Source organism: Eutrema salsugineum, unplaced genomic scaffold, assembly GCF_000478725.1.
Source record: "Eutrema salsugineum unplaced genomic scaffold, Eutsalg1_0 scaffold_16, whole genome shotgun sequence".
Lineage (NCBI taxonomy): Eukaryota > Viridiplantae > Streptophyta > Magnoliopsida > Brassicales > Brassicaceae > Eutrema > Eutrema salsugineum.
Window position 1 is genome coordinate 2,707,624 of NW_006256858.1, and position 25,370 is coordinate 2,732,993.

At 34.9% G+C, this 25,370-nt stretch overlaps 5 protein-coding genes across 6 annotated transcripts; all 5 read left to right on the forward strand.

Annotated features, from left to right (window-relative positions):
- Positions 1-85: 85 nt before the first annotated feature.
- LOC18021278 (protein LTV1 homolog) lies at positions 86-1,977 on the forward strand. The gene is made up of 2 exons (XM_006404017.2): positions 86-189; positions 397-1,977. Exon 2 carries the CDS (start codon positions 420-422, stop codon positions 1,914-1,916), a length of 1,497 nt encoding a protein of 498 aa, XP_006404080.1. The 5' UTR covers positions 86-189; positions 397-419; the 3' UTR covers positions 1,917-1,977.
- A 793-nt stretch (positions 1,978-2,770) lies between these two features.
- Positions 2,771-5,166, forward strand: LOC18021279 (putative BTB/POZ domain-containing protein At3g49970). 2 transcript variants are annotated; one of them, XM_006404018.2, is made up of 5 exons: positions 2,771-2,915; positions 3,064-3,133; positions 3,211-3,768; positions 3,869-4,372; positions 4,527-5,166. In XM_006404018.2, the coding sequence occupies exons 1-5, from the start codon at positions 2,863-2,865 to the stop codon at positions 5,040-5,042; spliced, it is 1,701 nt and encodes a 566-aa protein (XP_006404081.1). In that variant the 5' UTR covers positions 2,771-2,862; the 3' UTR covers positions 5,043-5,166. The 2 variants fall into 2 exon arrangements, with proteins under 2 accessions (XP_006404081.1, XP_024013418.1); XM_024157650.1 differs by lacking the exon at positions 2,771-2,915 and having other exon boundaries at positions 3,073-3,133; positions 3,218-3,768.
- An 811-nt stretch (positions 5,167-5,977) lies between these two features.
- Positions 5,978-7,306, forward strand: LOC18021280 (serpin-Z10). The gene is made up of 2 exons (XM_006404019.1): positions 5,978-6,361; positions 6,512-7,306. Exons 1-2 carry the CDS (start codon positions 5,978-5,980, stop codon positions 7,304-7,306), a joined length of 1,179 nt encoding a protein of 392 aa, XP_006404082.1.
- A 1,431-nt stretch (positions 7,307-8,737) lies between these two features.
- On the forward strand, positions 8,738-9,937 carry LOC18021282 (putative F-box/LRR-repeat/kelch-repeat protein At1g11620). The gene has a single exon (XM_006404021.2). The coding sequence runs from the start codon at positions 8,738-8,740 to the stop codon at positions 9,935-9,937; it is 1,200 nt and encodes a 399-aa protein (XP_006404084.2).
- Positions 9,938-23,258: 13,321 nt separating this feature from the next.
- On the forward strand, positions 23,259-24,555 carry LOC18021283 (peroxidase 35). The gene is made up of 4 exons (XM_006404022.2): positions 23,259-23,477; positions 23,564-23,764; positions 23,863-24,028; positions 24,149-24,555. Exons 1-4 carry the CDS (start codon positions 23,262-23,264, stop codon positions 24,553-24,555), a joined length of 990 nt encoding a protein of 329 aa, XP_006404085.1. The 5' UTR covers positions 23,259-23,261.
- The last annotated feature ends 815 nt before the right edge of the window (positions 24,556-25,370 follow it).

The following is a 25,370-nucleotide window of genomic DNA, read 5'->3' on the forward strand; positions in this document are numbered from 1 at the left end:
CCCTTTTAGTGGCATACACTAATTTATGGTATAAAGTTATTGATTGGATTTTTCTATTTTATGAGAAAAACAAATTAGGATTTTTCAACAAAACGGTGCGTTTTGGCTCAACCCTAAACAGCTTCAAAGCCGTTTTTGTTTTTCATCATCGTCATCATCTCTCTGCGCCTCTCTCTCTCAAACTCTCAGGTAAGCTTCTTCTATTTTCTTCTTGTACCAATAGTGCTTTCGCGTCGTTTCTAGACTTAGTTTCGATGGTTTAGATTGATAGATAAACCTTAATTGAAAAAAAATTTAACCTTTAATAGTAATCGGAATTTTATCGTTGTCTAGTTTTTGCGCCGAATTAATATCGCTGTGACTTAGAAACCCTAATTTTTCTGTGCAAACCCTCAGAATCTCGAAGAAATCAGTAAAAAATGGGGAAGAAGAAGTTCATCGATAAGAAAAAGGCGGCGACTTTCGAGTTATGTCCTCGCGATACGTCAGACCCAAGATACAGTGACTCACCGGGCGGTGATAAGATCTTCTTACGAGTCGATCAGAACCCTGTAAACATCAATGGTTTCATTGAAGAAGAAGAAGACAACTCGCAGTTCGAAGATGCCCCTGAAGATTTGGATTATGGTCACTCCAGTTTTGGGGATTCGAGTAATCCTCTACCTGCTCATGTGAGGAAGGAGATTCTGGAGTTAGGGTACCCTGATGATGGATATAATTACTTGGATCATTTGAGAGAGATTAAGAACACTGGTGGTGGTTCTAATTTCTATGCTAACCCCAAGTTTGAGCTTGATCAGCTACCTCGTGATGTCAAGGCCTATGATGCTTCACGTGTTAAGATCTCTGGTATGGTGAATGAAGAAGCTAATGACAAGTCGATGTACACTGTGGCCTCAAAGACTGTAAACGTCAAGGTGCAAAAAGCTATTGATCCTGAAGTGGCTGCGTTGCTTGAAAACAGTGATGGATCTGAGTTTGGTTCAGATATTGAGGATTTGGAAGAAGATTTTGTTATTCAAGCTAATCTTACTCAACAGGGAGAAGCTTCTGGTGTGAGCAATAACGAGCTCGAGTTTTCAGAAAGACCCGAGGCAAGAGGTAGAGAAAGTGTTGAGTCGACTGATAAACCTGTTGCTGAAAACCCGAGAGTTCCTCGTCAGATTGATGAGCTATTTGATCAGCTCGAACTCAATGAATATGGCAGCGACAGTGACAACGGTGGTTACATGGCTGAAGATGGAGAAGAAGAGGATTTTACCGCTCAAAGCGTTCACAATCTTATTTATGAGAAGCCGAAAGATTTTGAGCTTGAAGTAAAATATATGAACCCTGCGGATATATTGAAGAACAGTGACTCTGTAAAAGACAAAGAAGAATTGGACTCTGCTGCTCATATTATCCGTCGCTGTGTAGAGTACGGTGAGAAATACGATAACGGGATTGAAGATGAATTTGTAGAGGTGGTTGAAGAAAGCAGCGATGAAAGCGAGAAGTGGGATTGTGAAACCATAGTCACGACATACTCGAATCTTGATAACCACCCTGGTAAAATCTATGCTCCAGAGACAACTAGGAAGAAGAAGCTGAGTGAAACAGTAGCTAAAGCAATGAGTATGTCAAATGGTAAAATCATTACCCTCCAAGGGAAAGAGAAGCTACCGGTCGAGTTTTTACCCGGTAGGAAAGCTGAACAAACCGTTGTCAAAGCGGCTATCCCAAAAGCTGAACCGGTCAAGAGGAAGACTCATGGGCAAGAGTCGAAAGAAGAGAAGAAAGAGCGGAAAACTGCTGTAAAAACCGAAAGGCGAGAAGCGAGGAAGATGAAGAAAGAGACGAAGGAGCTTTATCGCGGTGAAACGCAGCGTGCTCAGAGAGCTGTTGCTGTTTCTGGTCCATCTTCGATTCATCTATAAGGCTAAAAACATAACATTCTCAGAGGCTGTTAGTTAAAAAACCAGGTTTTTTTTTTTATCATTCCGTGTAATATCTTCTCTGTTTTGTTCTTTCATCAAAGATTTGAATCTTTTTTTGGATGTGGACGTCTTTAATATTATTATTTATTAATACTTTTTACTAGTCAATTATCGAGAAAGTGATAGAGCAAAAGACACCATTTATAGCAAAGATTAACTTGTCGCTCAATCAGAAATTCAATTATCAAACGAAATATTTTTTTTCTGGTAATAAAAACTTGTAGGGATACAAGATATATGTTCTGTCACAATATCCAACATGTGCAGCTTAATTATTCTCCCTCTCTTTTCTTATTTAGTCTTCATGAATCTTCATGTTCTACATGGACCATAAACTTTTGGAATTATTGATAGTCGAAAAATTTGAAAATCTCGAAATTTGGAGTAAGAAGCAAAACAATAGAAGATTGATGTACCTTCGTGGTAAATTCTATCATTCCTTCACATGTTTTTTGGTAACATAAAAATTTTGCTAGTTTCACAGTTAAAGTAGTCCAGTCACTATTTGGCGGTGAGATCAATCAAAGGTTTTATTTGCCTTATTATTTAGCTTATTACGAAAAGACGTTTCAGATCCAGAAGGTGCCCTACCTCTCTGACGTTTTATACTCGAGGAACAGTCTCGATAAAATCTTGAGCTTTTTTCTTGTTAATTACGTAACTACCCTTCATCCCTCTTCCCCTCGTGCACTCGATGACAGGGTCTTTCGTGGTTTCATTTAAGGAAATTAGATTAGCGAAACTTTTAGTGGATCATATTCTTCATCGTCTCTTTTGATTGCGTGTAAAGATTGCAACTTGAAATGATCTCTCTCTCTCTCTCTCTGAAATAGTTCTCAGGTTGATTTCTTGAACAGGAAGAAACTGATTGCAAAGTGTTTATCAAATGTCCGCAAAGCAGGAGCTTATGTCCTTAGCCATGAAGAGAACTAGTGAATGGTTTCTCATTCTGTTTCTAACATTTTTTTCCTTTCTCAATTTTGATCTTCTGATTTGCAGTTCCTCTGTTTCTGATTTCAAAATCAGTATTCAACTTACTTTTTGTAAAAGAATAAAAATATTTCGTTTCTTACAAAATTGGTTTCAGGATATCTTCTCAGGAAATTCCTTGTGACATCGCTGTTCATATAGGAGAGACTTCGTTTTCACTTCACAAGGTGACTTTTTTTCTAGATCTAATACTACACAATGAGATGTTTTTACACAGGGTCTCTTTCTCTCTCATTATCTGCAGTTTACAGTTGTGTCAAAATGTGGGTTTCTAAAGAAACTTGCTTCCGAAACAAGCAACGATTCCAACATCGCCGTAATCAAAATCCCAGATTTTCCCGGAGGTGCAGAAGCATTCGAGCTAGCAACCAAATTCTGCTACGGAATAAACTTCGAGATGAACACAGAGAACATTGCAATGCTGCGTTGCGCAGCAGAGTATCTAGAGATGACAGAGGAACACTCTGTTTCAAACCTCGTGGAGACAACAGAGGTTTACTTGAACGAAGTGATCCTCAAGAGTTTATCGAATTCGGTTAAAGCTCTGCGAAAATCTGAGTGTTTGTTGCCTATGGCCGAGAGAGTGAAGCTCGTGAGCCGTTGTATAGATTCAATATCCTATGTAACTTGTCAGGAGAGCCAGAGCAAGGAGGATATAGTTGACTGGTGGGCTGAGGATTTAGCTGTTCTAAGGATTGATATGTTTCAACGTGTATTGATTGCGATGATGGCTAGAGGGTTTCAGCGTTACGCGCTTGGTCCAGTGCTTATGCTATATGCTCAAAACGCTCTTAGAGGGTTGGTGAGATTCTTGATTTTGTAACAGTGCAATGTGTCATTTTTACTACTTTCAGAGAAAGCTTTCATGAGATTTCGGTTTTTTATATCTGCGGAAAATGCAGGAGATTTTTGGGAATGGGACGAAGAAGACGGAGGCAGAGCAAGAACATGAGAAAAGGGTGATTCTTGAAACAATTGTTAGTCTTCTTCCGAGGGAGAGAAACGCAGTTTCAGTGAGCTTTCTTTCGATGCTTTTAAGAGCTGCGATATACCTCGAAACCACGGTAGCTTGTAGGTTTGATTTGGAGAAGAGAATGGGATTACAGTTAAGACAGGTCGTGCTTGATGATCTCTTGATTCCTTCTTACTCATTCAACGGAGACAACACAATGTTTGATGTTGATACTGTTCAACGCATCCTCATGAATTATCTTGAGTTTGAAGTTGAAGGAAACTCTATTAGTTTTGCCACTGATATCGGTGAATTGATGATGACTTATCTGGCTGAAATTGCTTCTGATAGAAACATAAACCTGACGAAATTCATCGGGTTAGCTGAATGCATTCCTGAACAGTCTAGGATTACTGAAGATGGGATGTATCGAGCCATAGACATCTACCTTAAGGTACAAGTATGAAACTTTTGTTGCTTATAGCTTCTAACATCTGTAGATCATGTGACCCGCATCTTGAAAAGTTCAAAAGATTTTGTCTTTTACATAATTTTATGAAACCCCTTAACTTGAAACTAGAAAATGTTGTTAAAATCTTGTTGTGCAGGTGCATCCGAATATAAGTGAAATGGAGAAGAAGAAACTTTGTAGCTTAATGAACTGTAAAAAGCTATCGCAAGAAGCTTGTGCTCACGCAGCTCAAAACGAACGTCTCCCTATAAAAACCGTAGTTCAAGTTCTCTACAACGAGCAACAAAGTCTCCGCCAAGTTCTAAGTGATTCAGATTCTTCAGCAGCTGCAACCTCATCAGAGACTCTTTATCCTTTTAAGCTAAGCTCCTACAACAATGAGCTCTCCATACTAAACCGCGAAAACCAAGAATTGAAGCTTGAGTTGCTCAAGGTGAAAATGAAGGTCAATGAGTTGGAGAAGGATAAAGATTATGAAGTCATGAGTGGTTCGGATTGGTCTCCGGTTACAACTGCTTCGGTGGTTAAGCCTCCATTACCGAGAAAGTCAATTATAAGCTCTGTCTCTCGGAAACTCGGAAAGCTTAACCCTTTTGGCCTCACACAAGGACGAATCAAACCACCTAAAGACCGAAGACATTCTATTTCTTAGAAACAATCCATAAACACTTGTCCTTGTTGCTGAGAAAAAAAAAAGAGTTTTCTCTGTATCAAAATATGATTTGATGTTTGGTTGTGTATAGAGAGCGCCGAGAATATGTTGAGTTTCGATGTGTGGTGTAATCTTAAAGTCATAGAGCAATTCTCATTTTAAAAATTCCATATTTTTTCTTCAATATTAGGGATACACAATACAAATGTAAAGCATCTGTCCCCTTTCTATTAAAATTTCTTCATTCCTTTGTTTTTCGGCCAAAAAAAATTCTTCATTCCAAAACATGAATTTCTCATCAATAATTTTATGGATTACATTGATCTTGTTTAGACAAAAGCAACATACGTTGAGTTTTAGAGTTTATTCATGCAACACCGGAAGTAATGTAATTAATAATTCCGAAACTTTACCAAATTTTACTTTATAAAAATATTGTTTCTTCCTCATTTAAATAGGTTTTTCTTTCTTTCATATCTTATCCCTAAATCTTGAAATCTAAAACTTTATCAGTACATCATAAATATATCAAAAACTTGTCGAACATCATTAAAGTTTAAGTCCATGTTACTTCATGACGTAGTGCATGGAAATTTATTTATTGTTGACTTTCTACCCTAGTCTTTGTTTTTAATTTTTTAGTTTTCTTTTTTTTCTTTCAATTTTTTAGTTTTCGATTAAACGAATCAGTCTTTGTTTTCAATATATCGCTCTAATTAGTTTTCGATTTAATATGTAGTCAATTTCAGATAATGTTTTTTTTTAAATAAGGTTTACTCTGTAATCGTATTGTGGCGATGAGTATCGATGCATGTTATAATTTTCTAAGACTTTGACTTTGGATATCATCATCAATCACCTCTGCCTATTTAGAACCATTCGTCTCCCAACTCTTTCTTTCATCTGCAAGAAGAAACAAAAAAAAAAAGGAAACAATGGAGAAATCAATAGAGATGCAAAACGACGTCGTGGTAATGCTAGCGAGGCATGTCATCGCCACCGTTGCCAACGGCTCCAACCTTGTCTTTTCACCAACGTCAATCAACGTTTTGCTCTGCCTCATTGCCGCCGGTTCTAATTGCATCGCCAAAGAAGGAATCCTCCCATTCCTCATGTTGCCCTCATCGGATCACCTCAACGCAGTCTTGGCCAAGACTGTATCCGTTACACATTCCAATGGCAGCAAGAGAAGCAATGTGCGTTTCTCTGCGGCTTATGGCGTCTGGATCGATAAATCTGTGTCCTTCAAGCCTTCCTATGAAGACCTATTGGATAACTCCTACAACGCTACTTGCACTCAAGCTGACTTCGCATTCAAGGTGCCTAGCTCTTGTTGACAACTTTTGACGTCAAAACTACTTAACAATTAGTGGATGGACTCGTATTCTATAGGTACATAATAGTAACATCGCAATTTCTCCTTTGCTAAATTGAATGATCTGTCAATGTTTTATTTGCTTATTTTGAAGCCTGGTGAAGTGATTGATGATGTGAATACATGGGCTAAGTATCAAACCAATGGAGTCATCGAGCAGATTCTTTCACCGGATTCTACCGAGGCTATCCGTGAAAGCAAACTCATACTTGCAAATGCAATGTATTTCAAAGGAGCTTGGAGCAATAATTTTGATGCATGGTTGACAAAAGATTACTATTTTCACCTTCTTGATGGCTCATCTGTGAAAGTACCCTACATGACCAATGACGAGGACCAATACCTAGAAGAATATAGTGGTTTTCAAGTTTTGCGTCTCCCTTATCTTGAGGATCAACGTCAATTCTCCATGTATATTTATCTCCCTAATGATAAAGACGGATTACCTGCGCTGCTTGAGAAAATAGGGTCCAAACCAGGGTTTCTTGATTATCATATTCCACGCCACCGTGTACCAGTGAGAGCTTTTAGAATTCCAAAGTTTAAGTTCTCTTTCGAGTTTGATGCTGCATATGTTTTAAAGAATATGGGGCTGACTTCGCCGTTTAATACTACTGGTGGAAGTACTCTAACCGAGATGGTTGATTCCCCTTCCATGGCTGAGGATCTATACATCTCAAGAATTATTCATAAAGCTTCCATTGAAGTTGATGAAGAGGGAACTGAAGCTGCAGCCGTTTCTGCATCCATGATATTAACGAGCTGTTCGGCATATGAATCGAGAAAACCAGATTTCGTAGCTGACCATCCATTTCTATTCACAGTGAGAGAAGACAAGAGTGGACTCATTTTGTTCATGGGTCAAGTTCTTGATCCTTCAAGACATTGATTGAACTATGTACTTCTGGTGTGGCCGTGTGGGAGTATACATTAAGTAACAAAACGTTACGTTTGTTGTGTGATGAGGCGGCACATGCCGTTGATCATTGGAGAACCACATGTATTGATTTCCGTCTTTTGATTTTAATGTTATGCAAATAACTAAAGTGATGCTCCCTTGGTCTCTAGGAGCAGGATTACTTCACGTTCACTTTTTCATGATGCATATTTCTTTCCAACTTTCGTGATGCATATTTCCTCACAATAAGATGTTTTTGTTATGCATATTTCCAACTTTTTTTGCTTCGTCTTTTTACTGCTTTGTGTCTAAATGTAAAGTTGATTGTTCACTCATGAATTGTACACGTCTTATGTTAGTTTTAGTCCCAAATATCTCAAATCTTCTTACTGAGTCTTCATTTTGTCGAAAACCTTATAGGCTTTGTTGTCTTCTATCAATACTTACTTTCATAGCTAGCTAGAAAGAAAAGTGGCTTCATTATTAACTTGATCGATTCTAAGATTCAACTCCCACTACTGCGATTCTTAGAATATCTGTGAGTATAGGTGCTGCCAAATTTTAGGCACATACTAGACCATCGCAACTTTTGGTATAGTTCAATTCCGTAACAAGTTGGTTAGGGCAAATAATGGATCTTTTCAGAATCCGAGGACCCTAACATCAATGCCCTTAAATATGAAAATGTGTGTTTGCATCATCATCGGCATACTGAGCACCACAAAGAAGGATATCAGGATTCCGCTGTTGCGTTCGACTGAGATGTTTCGACGCAAAGTATTGTGATTTGATCGTTGAGTTCCATAGCCTCGAAACGGATATGAATCTAAGGAGAGATTTCACGGGAAGTCTCTGTAAGATGTCTTCTACAAGAACATAGGGCAGGAGTTCCATAGCGTTATATATCTTCTCTCCTTCTTTCCATGGGTTCGAGCTTTTAGGGTTTTTTCTTTCTTTTCTATATTATTCTTACTTGCTTCTACAAAAAAAATATGCATGTATTTTGATTAGGAGGTCTAACCCCATATATCTCAGATCAAGTTACTTGATTGGTATGTTTATTATATATATATATATATATATATATTTCGTTAAGATTTGGTTTGAGATTTTAGGTGAAAATATATTATAACTGTTGGATAGGATGGAAACTCTGACTAATTTATAGCGTGTACAGGAAGTTAAATCTGGTTAATACTTAATATGTAGCGTGTATAGAAACTTTCTATTATATTTATATATTTTTGTTGCCAAATTTCAAGATTATGTACCCTGTTTTTGGAATATTACTTTCAAACCAGTCGGTTAATTAATTGCTATTTCGTAACTATAAAGAAAAGGAAATTATCACTTCTTTTTTATAATCCAAGTTTCCAGTTACTTCTTTGACAATCATCATCAGGTGACACGAACGAACGAACGATGCCGGTGAAGCTATCATATGATTTGGAAGAGGAAATCCTCTCGAGAGTTCCATTGAGATCTCTTGCGAGGTTGAGATGTGTATGCAAGCCTTGGAACAGTCTGATTTTGGAAGAGAGACTCATCAAGAAGAACTTGTCTCGTATGCACAACAACAGCTATAGCGGTGAACATCGGTTTATAGTCAAAGACTTGGGTCCTAAGATTTCTGCCGTGGGCATTGAGGAGGAGCAGCAAAACATGTCTTTGATCATCCAAGACCTTACCCTTTCAAAAGTTCGACCAGAAGTCAGACCAATTAGGGTGTACAATATTGTTCATTGCGACGGTCTTTTGTTGGTTGTCATGGACAACCAGCTTTTGGTTTGGAACCCTTTACTCAAGGAAACGACATGGATCAAATGTGGCAGCGACTTTCACAGGTTCGATGATGCTTACAGCCTTGGATACCTAAGCCATTGTGATTACAGGATCTTAAGGTTTCGATGTGCGTCTACCAATACCAGAACTAATAGACCTCGACCTCAAAGAGTTGAGGTCTGCCAAGTCGCATCTAAGACATGGAAGGTTATAGATATGATGAGTTTTGATTGGACCATCAAAGTACCATTGTCCATTCTCTCTTTGAGAGGAACTCCTTATTGGATTGGTAATCGAGATGAAGAAGAAGAAGATTATTCTTCGGCTGCTCTCGTACAAAGCTTTGATTTTTCAAGAGAAAGGTTTCATACCATAGACCACCTACCATTCAGGTATGATGAGTTAAATCCTATTGCACTAGAGATTTATAAAGGAGATCGGCTTTCGGTGTTAGAGCAATGTCACAAAACAAGGAAGATATGCATATGGGTCAAGCATTGGCTCATGCTACCTTCTTGGACCAAATTGGTGGTCGTGGACATACCACACTTTCCACTGTTATATCAACATCACAGCCGCCTCGATCCATATCTCAGCCAGCTATCGACAAAATATTTTTTCGACAAAAACAATAGGCTCGTCATAACTTCTGCTGACGACCATGATGGAATAACTATCAACAGAGTCATCAACCACAAGGATTTCCAAGCAATCAAAGCCAATGAAAGTGAAGTTCTTTTTCCTTATTTATGCAACTATGTTCCTAGCTTAGTTACGGTTCCTGGATTTTCGAAACAAGACACAAGTCGGATTCGGTGGAGAAAAACCAGATTCAACTAGTTTAATGAACTGTCAAAGGCTATCGCAAGAAGCTTGTGCTCACGCAGCTCAAAACGAACGTCTCCCTATAAAAACCGTAGTTCAAGTTCTCTACAACGAGCAACAAAGTCTCCTCCAAGTTCTAAGTGATTCAGATTCTTCAGCAGCTGCAACTTCATCAGAAACTCTTTATCCGTTTAAGCTAAGCTCCTACAACAATGAGCTCTCCATACTAAACCGCGAAAACCAAGACTTGAAGCTTGAGTTGCTCAAGGTGAAAATGAAGGTCAATGAGTTGGAGAAGGATAAAGATTTTGAAGTCATGAGTGGATCGAATTGGTCTCTGGATTCAACTGCTTCGGTGGTTAAGCCTCCATTACCGAGAAAGTCAATTATAAGCTCTGTCTCTCGGAAACTCGGAAAGCTTAACCCTCTTGGCCTCACACAAGGACGAATCAGACCACCTAAAGACCGAAGACATTCTATCTCTTAGAAACAATCATAAACACTTGTTCTTGTTGCTGATTTTCAATTCCTTTGCAAAAAAGAGTATTCTCTGTATCAAAATATGATTTGATGTTTGATTGTATATAGAGAGCGCCGGGAATATGTTTGAGTTTTGATGTATGGTGTTATCCTAAACCTCTCATTCCTCATGTTGCCGTCATTGGATCACCTCAACGCAGTCTTGGCCAAGACTGTATCCGTTACGCATTCCAATGGCAGCAAGAGAAGTAAGGTGCGATTCTCTGTGGGCTGGCTTATGGTGTCTCCTTCAAGCCTTTCTATAAAAAGCTTTTGGATACATAACTCCTACAAGGCTACTTGCAGTCAAGTTGACTTCGCATCCAAGGTACATAACTCCATCTATATACTGTATATTCTTCTCAGCTCTTATTGACAACTTTTGACGTCAAAACTAGTTAACAATTAGTGGATGGACTCATATCCTATATATGTTGTTTTAGATGCCATCTATTTTAGATGACATCTATTTTAGATATCAACTCGTGGACGGTTCGTCATCTCAGGCCGACTAATGTATTTTATAACTAGTTACATTAGTTACTAATGTATTTTATATAACTACTGTATTTTAGGCCGACAAACCGTTATCTAAACAGCTTATATACCTTATGTATTTTTATATTTTCATGGGTGATCTAATTTTGCTTTCTATTTTAGTTTTTATTTTATTTTTCTATGTATTGTAAAATATAAAATTACAAACCCACACACATATATAAATATATATCTTATATTAATAAGATTTACCAAGCTGATTATGAAAAAAAAAACATTAAACCCATGCATTAAGTCTTGAACACGTGTGTCTTGAAATAAGGCGTAATGTGTGTGTCATTCATCAAGGTTACAATCACTTATATACACATCGATATTTCCTAAACTTATATACTCGGATCTTGCTAAATATATGCTAAATATATTGACATATCTCGTATAGCTTAATATGTCTACTACAATCACAAATCAATGTCTTAAAACTCAAAATCCATAACAGTTGTTCAAAACAAATGGCTAGCTATACACACATAAATAGATAGATCAGAAAGTAAATGGTCGTCATGATCATTAGACGATGTGGACAAGCTCTGGTAGCGCCATCAAAGAAGCGCACAACAAGCAAGCGACAGCGATGAGTAACCAACAATCTGTCCCAGCTCAGATCGAGTGCCTACATAGAGCAATGAAACATCAAGAGCCATGACCTGAATTTTTTTTGCAGATTAAACGATTTGGTTTAGTTATCGTGTAACCTTAAAATCTCGGTTTATAATTTTTATTAAAGTTTTGTTTTGGTTTGTTTTGGTTTAAAACTAAATTTTTTTTAATGGTTTTTTAATCAAAATATGAATAAATCTTATATATATTTGGTTTACTTTGGATGAATCAAATCATTATTGGACGTATCATTATAGTTTTCTTCATAAACGTTAAATTTAAGATTTAAAAATAAAATCTATAAAATAATAAGAACTTTAAAGAAAAAACACAACAATTTTGTGGTCATGTGTTTCTAACTTTCATTTGTGTGATCTTTCAGTCTTCACAAGTCACAACTGATCTTCTAAGTATTTAAATAATTCAATATAAAAATCTGATTTTTTCATCTAGCTTCTAGTTTTGTAGGGCTGATTGTTATTGATAACTTGGATTGACCTATTTGCTTTGAATTTGATCCTTTGAAATCTTTTGTGGTGCTACTCTTTAGTATTATTATATTTACATTGTCAAAATTTACGATTTTAAACCGAAACATTTTTCACATGTTTTTGTATGTTTTTTAAATAATATTAAGTGAAACTAAAAATTGATGGTGTTCGAGAATTTCATAATAAAGTATTCTTAGGAGGTTGTGTTGTATTATGGATCTTTTGCGTTTTGTCTCCCATAATTTTCAATTATAAAATAAACTGAAAAAACAAATCGAACCAAAGTGCAAACGGTTTTGTATGGTTTAAATTTTATAAAACCGAAAAAAGAAAAATCAAAATAAAAAAACAAACAAACCATACCAAACTGAATATTGTATATGGTTTTTATATGGCTTGAGTTTTGATAGAACCAAGAAACCGAAAAAACAAACTGAAACCAAACCGAAGTTCCTATCCTTACAAGAAATGTTTTGAAATCCAAACCGACCTGCCCGATAAACCAGTTAAACCGGTCACTATTCTGGTTTGGGTTTAGCGTTAAAATCCGTTAGCTATAAATCCGTTAAAATAATAATAAAAAAAAACTTAATAACACACAAATCCGGCGATCCATGTGAACTGGCTAGATATCAGATAATAAATTTAAAAAAAAAATCAAAATAACAAAAAAAAATTTTAGTTTTTTTCACTTATTCATAAAAAAATTTGTGTTTTCTCTTCACAAACCAAACCTAAAAACCATTTTTGTGATTTTGAAATTTTATTTTTTCAAAATTTCTCTTTGTATGTTTGTATAATTGATGTTTCACTTTGATTGCTTTATATCGTTATGTGATTATCTAATTTATACTGTTGTTTATATTCAATCGATGAATCATTTTTAAAAAAATAAAACTGTTTTTAGGCAATGTTTTTCTAGTGGTCATTAAAATTTGTATGAATCTTTTGTTCAATATTTTTATATAACAAACTATAGATATTTTCATTTTAATATTTATAAACTATAGTGTGTATAAAAATTGAACCGTCTCTGGTAAGGATAAATAGGATTGGTCTCTTGATCTCTGTTGGAGGTAAAAACCGCACCCCGGTTTTCTTCGGTACAAATCGAGATTGGCATAACATAAGCCTGGTTTACGAAGGGATGTACCGGGAAAGATGGGCCGAGTGAAACATTGGGCCGAACACAGCCCATTAGGCCGAGGTCGGTGAGAAGTCTCTCGAAGGAATGGAGGGCTTCCCTGAGCTCGGTCGAAATAGGAAGGTTTCCTAACGGAAAAAGGAAACCTTAGATAAAAAAGGAAAGGAACCGAGAGAAAAAGAAAGTACTCTCGGTCCCATATCGTCTGAGGCGTGCTTGAAGACCGACTTAGAGGATATATATAAAGGGAGATGAATCGACACCAGAGAACACAGGATATTCCCGAGAAGACTTAAAGACTGAGAACTCACTACGCTAGCTTCTTAGTCGCCTTAAGTCTTAGTTCGTTATTGTCTACCTGAATAACCGAACTCAGTTGTATTTTACTTGATTCAATCTAATAAAAACCGAGCTTCCGATCTAAAAGTATTGTTTTGTCCCTTGTCGATATTTACATATCAACAATCTCCAAGGTTTCCTGGACAGACTTCACCCCAACGATATGACGGTCATTGGTCCGAGCATGACGTGCCAACTCTTTAGCTTTGGCAATCGCAGCTGTGGAGGTAATAACTCCCATGTTTCCTGCGAAAAAACGAACAAGCATTATTACTTCATAAACGCATATAAAGTATCAAGAATAAAGAATCAATAAGACAAAAAAATCAACACATATAACACGCGTACATGATATAATTAAGATATAGGGATGAGACAATTAACTAAGTATACACCAGATTCAAATTCAAGCACCATATTTACAGCATATAACAGTGACTCTGTAACCATCAATCTGTCCCAGCTCAGATGGGGTGGCCATATAGAGCAATGCAACATCAAGAACCATGACCTGAGCCTCGGCGTCGGTAATACTACCTATATATATATAAAGAATTGCAGATTAAGTGATTTGGTTTAATTATGGTGTGATCTAAAATCCGGCAATCCATGTGTATGAATATTTTGTGCAATATTTGGTCATTCTGCTGGGTTGGGGAGCAGAATGAATAAGAATGGTTTTTTTATTATTCTAAGGCATCTTGGTACTATATATGTGATGTTGAGAGTATTTATTGAATTTTTGTTTTTTCTTTTAACATGTTTTATGAATGAATCATGGTCTTTTTCTTAAAAAACTATGATTTTGATTAGAGAACTAACAAAGAACGTACGAACAAGTTTCTTCATATAATGTTAGTCTAAGCTTAATTCTAAATAACTTCCAGTATCAAGCATTAACTAAGGTATGTTCCACCAAATAAGGATTTTTAAAACTTTTGCTTCTTAGGTAGAAAAGAAAATTATGTGTTTTAATCTCAAGGAAGCATGTGCTGAGAATTACTTTTTATGGAAACCTATACTAAAGAATTTTTCTCAAATTCAAGATCATTAAGTCAAAAGATTAGAACATTAATAACAAAGTTCGAGTTCTATGCGGAAAATTGGTATATTCAAACTATTCATGAGCGTTTTAAAATCCCAAATGATGGGAACAAGTTATAAAATGAGTCTACTAATTATACTAACCTGTGGTGTGAGTTACATGTGCAGGTCAAAGAACAGAAGGATATTTTCTCACAACGAGTCTCCAGAGCTTCCAAATTGATTTCATCCGTTTAAATCACAAACAATCTGAAAAACAAATGAAAAAAAAAAGTAGAAAAATATTATACCAGATCGTGTGATGCCCATCTATTGGATTCGCAATACAAGATTATTTTTGGCATCTGAAATATCATCCTCTTATTGTATTTTTTGTTGTTGTTGGCATTGCATCGTGGAGCTGTTGAGCCAATGCATCAGCCACCTTACCAATTACATAGCTTGTCTAAGATATGGGAAGTATGGTATAGCCACATACCTGCCACATAGATTGTGTTACACATACACTAGTAGTATTTTGTTTCTGTAAAAGCAACATAGTATATGATTTGCCTTGTAGATACAATTCAAAAAAATGTTACTTCTACCTTCAACAGAGCAAAGGCCGAGGGGCAAGAAGATCTTCCAGTGTTGTGGGAAGCACTGATCAGGTAAGAAGTGATGCAGGAAGGTCCCCGAGCTCGCAGTCACAAAGAACTAGAAAAAAGCAAAACAGTTCGAGCTATCTAAGAAGAAGCTGTAACTCTGGATTCGAGACCTTTAGATCATCTCTGCCTACCAAAGATGCTCTTGAAAGCTTCACCTAAAGAGCAGACCGTGCGGACACGGATACAGTATCACATTTTTCTGTATTCTCCTTAACAAATGAGATACAGCTTCCTCAAGCTGCATCAGGAAAATCAAAAATTCAAAATAACAGAAACTATCAAGAAAAAGAGATGAGACTCAATTCTGATGAACCTCACAAGCAGAATTGTGTATGTTAGTTTTCGATATTAAATCTTTTTTTGGTCAATTAGTTTTCAATTGGAGCGGTCTTTAATTTGAAAAAGAAAAAAAAAATAATCAGTCTTTTCTTTTACCAAAAAATACAAAAAATAATCACTCTTTGTTTTCAATTTATCACTTTAATTAGTTTTCGACAATAATCAAAAAAAAAAAAACATACGCTGAGTTTTTAGTATTTTTCATCTATGCAACACCGGTAGTAATCTAATTAACTCCTAAATTTGGAAACAAAAACACAATTATGTAGGAAGTCTGGGTTTGGGCCAAAGGCCCAAGCAGTTTACATGGTAGTCCAGTAACAGGCGATCTGGCTACCCCTGGCATTAGTCGGACGGTATTTCAAACTCGAAACAGGTAGTGTGGTGGCCCATTTAGATCTCATGAATCTCATGGTCCGTTGACTCGAGTTCGCTCGAAGCTCATGGTGTCCGTTGAACCGTTGAACCAGGGAGAAGTCCACACTATAGCACTTCAGTGCGTTTCTACCGGAGCCGACCGGATCAGCCGATAGGGTTTATCAAAAAAAAAATTAACTCCTAAACTTTCCCAAATTTTACAATTTCTTAACATGCTTTTAGATGTTTAATTTACGTGTTTATTTTATTAAATATAGTTCATCTTCCTCATTTAAATGGGTTTTTCTTTCTTTCCATGTTACTTGCATGACGTCAAGTGCATGGATCTATTGATTTTGTACCCAAAAAAAACGGATACAGAATTTCTCAATCGATCTGAACCGAGTCACAGAACGCATAACCCCAGTTGACTTTCTATCTTACCAGTGTTTGTTTTTAATTTATTAGTTCTCGATTAAACTTTTTCTTTTTTTCAGTTTTCAATTAAACCAGCCTTTGACAAAGCCAAAAAAAAAACAAACAAACAAATATAGTCTTTTTTTTTTTTGGTCGGCAGTCATTGTTTTTAATTTATCACTTTAATTAGGTTTCGATTTAATATGTAGTCGTTTTCAGAAAATATTTTTTAAAATAAGGTCTACTTCATAATCGTGTTGTGATGATGATTGATGAGTATCGATGCATTTTATAATTTTCTAAGACTTTTACTTTGGACATTCTAATCAATCACCTCTGCCTATTTAGATCCATTCGTCCTCAACTCTTTCTTTCATCTGGAAGAAACAAAAAAAAGGAAATTTTGTTACAAAAAAAAACCAAAAAAAAAAGGAAACATGGAGAAATCAATAGAGATGCAAAACGACGTCGTGGTAATGCTAGCGTGGCATGTCATCGCCACCGTTGCCAATGGCTCCAACCTTGTGTTCTCACCAACGTCAATCAACGTTTCGCTCTGCCACAAAGAAGGAATCCTATCATTCCTCGTGTTGCCGTCATTGGATCACCTCAACGCAGTCTTGGCCAAGACTGTATCCGTTACACATTCCAGTGGCAGCAAGAGAAGCAAGGTGCGTTTCTCTGTGGCTTATGGTGTCTGGATCGACAAATCTCTCTCCTTCAAGCCTTCCTATAAAGAGCTTTTGGATATATTACTCGTACTTGCGGTCAAGTTGACTTCGCATCCAAGGTACATATATAACTCCATCTATATATATTCTTCTCAGCTCTTATTGACAACTTTTGACGTCAAAACTAGTTTACAATTAATGGATGGACTCATATCCTATATATCTTGTTTTAGATGGCATCTATTTTAGAGATCAACTCGGTTCGTCATCTCAGGCCGACTAATGTATTTTAGTTATATAACTACTGTGTTTTAGGCCGACGAACAGACACCTAAACAATCTCTATATAACTTATGTATTTTATATTTTAATGATCTAATTTTGCTTTCTATTTTTAGTTTTTTATATATTATAAAATATAAAATTACAAATCCACATATATACTTATTTAGTAATAATATATTAATTAGATTTACCAAGCTGATTATAAAAAGCATTAAATCCATGCATTAAGTCTTGGAACACGCATGTTTAGGAACATGCGTGTCTACTACAATCACAAATCAATGTCTTAAACCTCAAAAGCCATAACAGGTGTTCGAAGCAAATGGCTAGCTAGCCAGATAGCCAGATACACACATAAATAGATAGAGAAGAGAGTATATGGTCGCCGTGATCATTCGACGATGCGGTGAAGCTCGTTCAACTACTCAGTAGCGCCATCAAACGGAAGCGGACAACAAGCAAGCGATGGGTAACCAACAATCTGTCTCAATTCAGATCGGGTGGCCACAGAGCAATGGAACATCAAAAGCCATGACCTGAGCTTCGACGTTGGTAGTAAGGCTACCAATATATATAAACAACAAAATTTGCAGATTAAGTGATTTGGTTTAGTTATGGTGTAACCTAAAAATTATATGGTTATCATTTTTATTAAAATTTCGGTTTTGGTTTAAAACCAAATTTTTTTAATAGTTTTTTAATCAAAATATAAATAAATCTATATATGTTTGGTTTAATTTGGATGAATCAAATCATTATTGGACTTATCATTATAGTTTTCTTTATAGATTTAAGATTGAAAAACAAAATCTATAATAAAATAATAAGAACTTTAAACAAAAGAATGTTTTTTATGCAATGTTTTTCTAGTTGTCATTAAAGTTTGTATGAATATTTTGTGCAATATTTGGTCATTCTGTTGGGTTGGGAAGCAAAATGAATAAGAATGGCGTTTTGTTGATTAGAGAATTAACAAAACGTTCGAACCTTCATATAATGTTAGTGTAAGCTTAATTCTAAATAGCTTCCAGTATCAAGCATTAACTAAGTTTTGTTCCACTAATTAAGGATTTTTAAAGCTTTTGCTTCTTAGTGGAAAAGAAAATTGTGTTTAATCTCAAGGAAGCATGTGCTGAGAATTACTCTTTATGGAAACCTATACTAAGGAATTTTTCCCAAATTCAAGATCACTTAAATTTAAAGATTAGGACATTAATAACAAAGTTCGATGCTCTATGCAGAAAATCGGTATATTCAAGTTATTCATGAGCGCTCCAAAATCCCAAATGATGGAAAGAAGCAAACAAATTATAAAATGAGTCAACTAATTATTTGAAAGATATATACATTAACTAAAGCAATATTTTTTGTAAATGACCAAAATCAAAGGAAGCACACAACAAGAATGCAACCTTGTCCAACAAGAGTGCCATATTATTATCAACACAGGCAAGAGAGATTTTAGAAATTATGTTGTGTAATCTTTGTGCACAAAACTAGTTGTGATTGTTTATGTGATAGAGATGTTGGCACATATGGAAACCGATAAGATCAAGATTTATAGCTTGAGAGATATCTCATAAAAATATACAACATTCTATGACAAAATAAATAATCACAAGTGAATTTTGGCTAAAATCTTGATTAACACAATTATTTGCCTCACTTTTAACAAATATTATGCAAAATGTTTCATCACCTTGGACTAGGAAAATGACATTGTTTGAGAAATAAGTCTCATTGACGTGCAGCAAGACGTGAAGCAAACATTATTCCACGTCCAACCAATATCATTAAAAGGATCAATATGATTATCTTATCCACTGGTGGTTCAAATTCAGCGATGGTGCAGCGGAGGATTTCAGTTATTCATAATATTCGCCGATAATATTGAATTAAATTCATAAAATGGTGGTAACGACTTTATGAATTGATCCATAAGAGTATTTGGTCTTTCGATCCATCTGTAAATATATCTTTGGAACCGCTCTTTCATGAGGAAAACATGTGTCAAGCTCTAAAGTAGTAGAGACGTCGGTTGGTTAATATTCCACGGTAAAAGTTGTTTTTATTCCAACTTCAGCCATATGATTAAGCTGCAAAAGAAAAAAAAAATTATGAGCTAAGATAATAAAAAAATTATCGGCAGCATATATCAAGAAGAAAGTGGAGAAGTATGCTATGAATAGTCCAAGCTATACGCTTTCTTGCCGGAACAAGGTCTCATGCGCTGATATTTTAACCTTGGCCTGATATTTTAACCTTGGCCACCAAAGATGTTGTTGTGGTAAGTAAACTTACCATGTTGTATAAATTTTGTTTGACAACTACCATATTGTATTATTGTTATAAGCAGGGGCAGATCTAGGTAATACAGGATGGGGCAGCTGCCCCAGTAAAATATACAAATAAATTTATTTAGGGGGGGTTATTGGGAGTTAGATTTATGAAGATTTTAGTTGATTTTAAAAATCGTGAGATTTGTCAAATTTTTAAGAGTTTTGTTGGATTTGTAAAATTTAGAGAGAGTTCTATGAATTTAAACAATCTATTAAGAATTTTTTAATATGACAGATTTCGAGAATCCAAAGATATAGGTAGTATTTTGAGAATCATGATTTATGAATTAAATTATAAAGAATCATTATGCCAATAACACTAGATTATAACAGAATCATAGAATCATTAAAATGCAGATTTTTTGAATAACAATGGATTTTGATTAGATTATAAAAATCATCATATCAATAACAACTGATTTTTATAATCTCTAAATGAATAACAAAGGAATCTATTAAGAATGTAAAAATCCACAAACCAATAACTATAAAATCTTAAACTCTAAAAATCTTTATAAATCAACTCTCCAATAACACCCCCTTAATTACAATTCATTAAAGATTTTAGTTGGCTCAATGACATAATCTGCACACAGTGGATCATGGTTCAAATCCTGCCGAAAACCTTTTTTTTTAATATGTCTCCACTCAAAAAGTTTTCTAGATCTGCCACTATTTATTACGGTATCATGATTTTTGACGTCTTGGAATAGCCTCATAGCTTTAGCGATATCTTAGTTTGACATCAAATTTACGTTATATTCTTATATGGATATTAAGGGAGAGATTAATACGATCTGTACTCTATAGAAAGCCGTAGGCTCTTCTTAAGTTTGTTAAATTAAAGCTATAAGATACTATACTCCATATAAATACTTTAATTAGTGTTCGCTCTAATACTATAACTTACGTCTTATATAGTTTACGTCCATATTAACACCCTATTTTAAAATTAAAAACTATATTTTTAATAAACTTGTAAATTATGTGGGTTAGCCCGGCTACCTAAACAGGTTTAACTCTCTTAAGACCGTTGCACGCAACATATTTATTAGTCCATTTTTATTCTTCAAAAACTCTTATCCCTTTTTACCAAAAAAACAAAAATTATATCGTTAAACCGTTCAATAGCAGAACAAGTTATGCCTAACTCGCGAATTTTCAGACCCCCCACCCGAAAACTTTCCATTTTTTTGCTTAGGCTTCAGTTGGCGCATATGTATTTTATAATGGTTTGGCATTCAAGTTGTCAACGCAAACAAGGACCGTGCCTAGCACAATCTGATCATAATATATAAAGAAAATTAGAAATTTAGGACAATTTCCCAAATCATTTGTCCTTTTAAAATTTATTAGGTTAGACATTGTCCCTTTAAGATTTATTTTAAGTAAAACCCAAAATTACTCATAATTTTTCATTCTAGTAAATTTTATTTATTTTAAAAAATTCTCAAAAAAATGAAAAACCAAAAAGAATTTTTTTTTAGAAACACAATTACAGATCAGTTAAATACAAAATATTTATTCGACATAGATTTCTCCGACGACGACAATTATCATCTTCCCAGCCGCGTCTTTGCCTCTTTGCCTCTCTGCTTCTCTTTTTCGTCGCATCGACTCCGGCTACCACCAACCGCAACTGACTTCGTTGATTCTGTTTTATTCTCTATTCCTTCCCAAAATCCTCCAACACCATTGTGTTTAACTCCTCTAGAGTAGTACTTGATTCCAGCATAACTAACCTGCCACCCTTGTCTTTATCATCCGTAATACCCACCTCTTATTGCTATCAGACCTTCTCCATTCACCAGATGATACATACATATGCAACATGTTGACAGCGTGAATAAATTTTGTGGAAGAGAAGAAAAAGTAGAAAAAAACGTGAAAACCAAGAGAAAAAAAACAAAAAAAAAATCGTGTATCAAAATTCTGGGCATAAAAATGTGGGAGAAGATATAGAAAATGAATATTTGGAATTGGTTGTTAAGCACATAAAGCCTAGATTTTCTCAGATTCTCTTAACCACTTTGTAGAATACATTTTCCACATTACGTAGAACAAAGAAAAATCTGTAGAATATACATTCTAGTAAAATGTAGAACGTAGTGAAACGTGTAGAATATATATTCTATAAGCTGTATAACGATGAAGAATCTGTAGAATACATATTCTATAAGTATCGTAGAATGAAGAAGAATATATAGAACATCGTTTCTAAATTTCGTAAATTGTAGAAGAATATCTAGAAAACATATTCTATAAAACTGTAGAATGTAGAATACGTTTTCTACGTATTGTGAAAAATAATTTTTTAAAAATTAAAACTTTCCATAATTGATTTTCGAGAGTTAATTTATTTCCTTATTTGGTATTTCCGAATTTTTTAAAAATAATTAAATATTATATTCGAATTTTTGCAATTAATGTAATATTTAATTAAAGGATAATTAAGTCTAAATGTGATAAAATTTTATAAAGTCTTATAGGGACAATTGTTTGCAAAATGTGTCCTAAATTTACAATTCCCCCTAATATATATGTATAAATATATATATATATATATGTATATGTATATATACTATCAATTCGTCGTACTGAAAATGTTATTATTAGCTTTTTGGCTTTCTTATTCAAAGAGATCTGTCATAGTGAAAATTGTCTAAATATTCTACATGTGTATAGAAAGTAGACGTTAATATGAAGTAGCTAGTACATATTTCTTGATAATTTTTTCCAGTTAATGCTGAATGATATTAATGTTCATAGTTTTTAGATTTATTAATTATTTCAAAGCAATGATGACCCGATGTAACAAGGTTTTGATAAATAAATTTTACATTCATTCAAAAAAAAAGAGATTTTTTTTTTCAAATGACAATTTATCCTTTTTAAATAAAAAATTGAAATTAGTTATTTTTCCTTTTCTTTACAATAAAGAATCAGTTCTTCTATTGTTCTTCTATCATAATTTTAATTAATAATAATGAAACTAACAATTCCTAGATATTCTTGCAGAAATGTTATTTTACAATAATGCTCTCAACTTCTGTAACGACGTGCAAGCTGCATCTCCCCTTTCCGTATTTGTAATCCACTTCTATGTTTATACTTCCTTTTTTGTTTCGGCGATCCATTTTCACTTTCGGTTTTTGGTCGACAATCCACTTTTAATTTACCTTTTTCAGAAAATTTAACCATAATTTCATATTACAAAATTATACGATTGATCACATGTAAGGCAATCCGCAATGGGATGTTGGTCATTTATGTTTAATTCTTACTAAGGAACTCTTCGGTGAAGTTCCACTCTTGTAAAAATTTGCTTAAAGAAACAATTATGTTAACAACTCTAAATGAAATGAACAGAGAATGGCCTGGTGCAGTTAACCAAAAAGCGAATCATTATTTCAAAAGCCTTAAATAAAAGCAATTGGATCTTCTTTATTAATATATATTCTTCATGCCCATCATTATATAAACCCTTTATCGTGCAAGTTTTACCATCATTAATTCAAAGCAACTCTTCTTCTTGTGTTTGCTCAATTTTCTTCAAATCTTTTTTCTCTCTTTCGGTTTTGTCCAAATCATGGCTCGCTTCAGTATGGTTCTAGTCGTGGCTCTTTGCGTCACAATCTTTGTCCTACCCGATCCAACCACCGCGCAGCTAAGCCGCAATTTCTACTCCAAAACTTGCCCCAACATCGAACAAATTGTGAGAAACGTTGTCCAAAAGAAAGTAAAGCAGACATTCGTCACCATCCCTGCCACACTCCGTCTCTTCTTCCACGATTGCTTTGTCAATGTACGTTTTCATATCCTTTTTTCCTTCAACTTCATTATCCAATTAATAGGTTTCTTAGTTATATTTTGGGGTAACTCGCATTGTAGGGTTGTGATGCCTCAGTTATGATTCAATCTACACCTAAGAACAAGGCGGAGAAGGATCATCCCGACAATGTTTCCTTGGCCGGAGATGGATTTGATGTGGTGATCCAAGCTAAGAAAGCCCTTGACGCTAACCCTCGTTGCCGGAACAAGGTCTCATGCGCTGATATTCTAACATTGGCCACCAGAGATGTCGTTGTTGCTGTAAGTAAACTTACTTTTAACTATAAATTAAAAAGGTACAACGCATTATTGCTTGTTTTGGAATGTTTTAAGAAACAAGGTTTCACGCATGTATATAGGCTGGAGGACCATCCTATGAAGTCGAGCTTGGTAGGTTCGATGGATTGGTATCAACTGCATCTAGCGTCCAAGGAAACTTACCAGGACCTTCTGACAATGTAAACAAACTTAACGCTCTTTTCAAGAAAAACAAACTTACCCAAGAAGATATGATCGCTCTTTCAGGTAAATCAACTTAAAAAATATTATAACATTGTAATAAATGCAAACGTAAAATACATGTATTTTACAGTCTATCACCAAAATACATTGATAACTAAACCGATGAGATTCATAATGTTGTAGCGGCTCACACACTTGGATTCGCACATTGCGGCAAAGTCTTCAAGAGAATCTACAACTTCAACCGTACGATGTCCGTTGACCCCACACTAAACAAGGCATACGCTAAGGATCTACAAATGGCTTGTCCTAAGAATGTGGACCCGAGAATCGCGATCAACATGGATCCAGTCACGCCCAAGAAGTTCGACAACGTTTACTTCAAGAACCTTCAACAAGGCAAAGGTCTATTCACATCCGATCAAGTTCTCTTCACCGATGGCCGCTCAAGGCCCACCGTTAATGCTTGGGCCAGAGACTCTAAAGCGTTTAACCGCGCGTTTGTGACCGCTATGACCAAACTCGGTCGCGTTGGGGTTAAGAATAGCCGTAATGGAAATATCCGTCGTGACTGTGGTGCGTTTAACTAGAAGACATCATGATGCCGATATTGATGATGGGAAAATATAATTTATATTGTCCCCGTATTTTTTTTTTTTTTTTTGTTATCCAATTCAACATATTTTCTTTTCGTTTGACTAATCTTTGGACTTCAATTCTTGGTCATGATGATTTATTATTGTTTTTAATTTGTTGTGCTTTTTATCTTTATTTAAGAAAATTAATTGTATTTCATTTTCTCTATTTTGTATAATCCACTATTTTTTCATGAGCTGTAGAAGCCTATATATAGCCTTCTCTGAAATCATATATAGTTTTGCTATTACTTATCAGATATGGTTCTCTCTTCTTTGCCGACACATGATACTTTGTACATATAATTATCACTCGAGTGATTAACTAAAGCGCAACGTTAACAAAAAATTGCAAATTTTTCATGCGATTATCAATTTCAAAACATCAAAACAAACATTTCTTTACATGTAAATTGAAACTTTCAGCACTAATGGTGCTATAATTACGGTAAAAGTTGTAGGTTACTAATAGTGATTAAATATAGATTACATGTACTATACTCTCTCTGTTTCATTATAATTGATTTTCTGAATATTTGCACACAGATTAAGAAAACTATAAATGTTCAATTATTTGCTGTTTATTTTGTTTAATTAGGTTACTTTTACAACTAATTTCATTACTTTTATTAATATTACTGATTTTTACTTCAACTTGGGCTTTTCATCTCCTCTCTTTTAATTAATGCTTATAATTAATAAGTTTTGTAAAGCAACATGCATTAATATGATTCATTCAACTTAAAGAAGAGATGTGCATTAATTAGAGG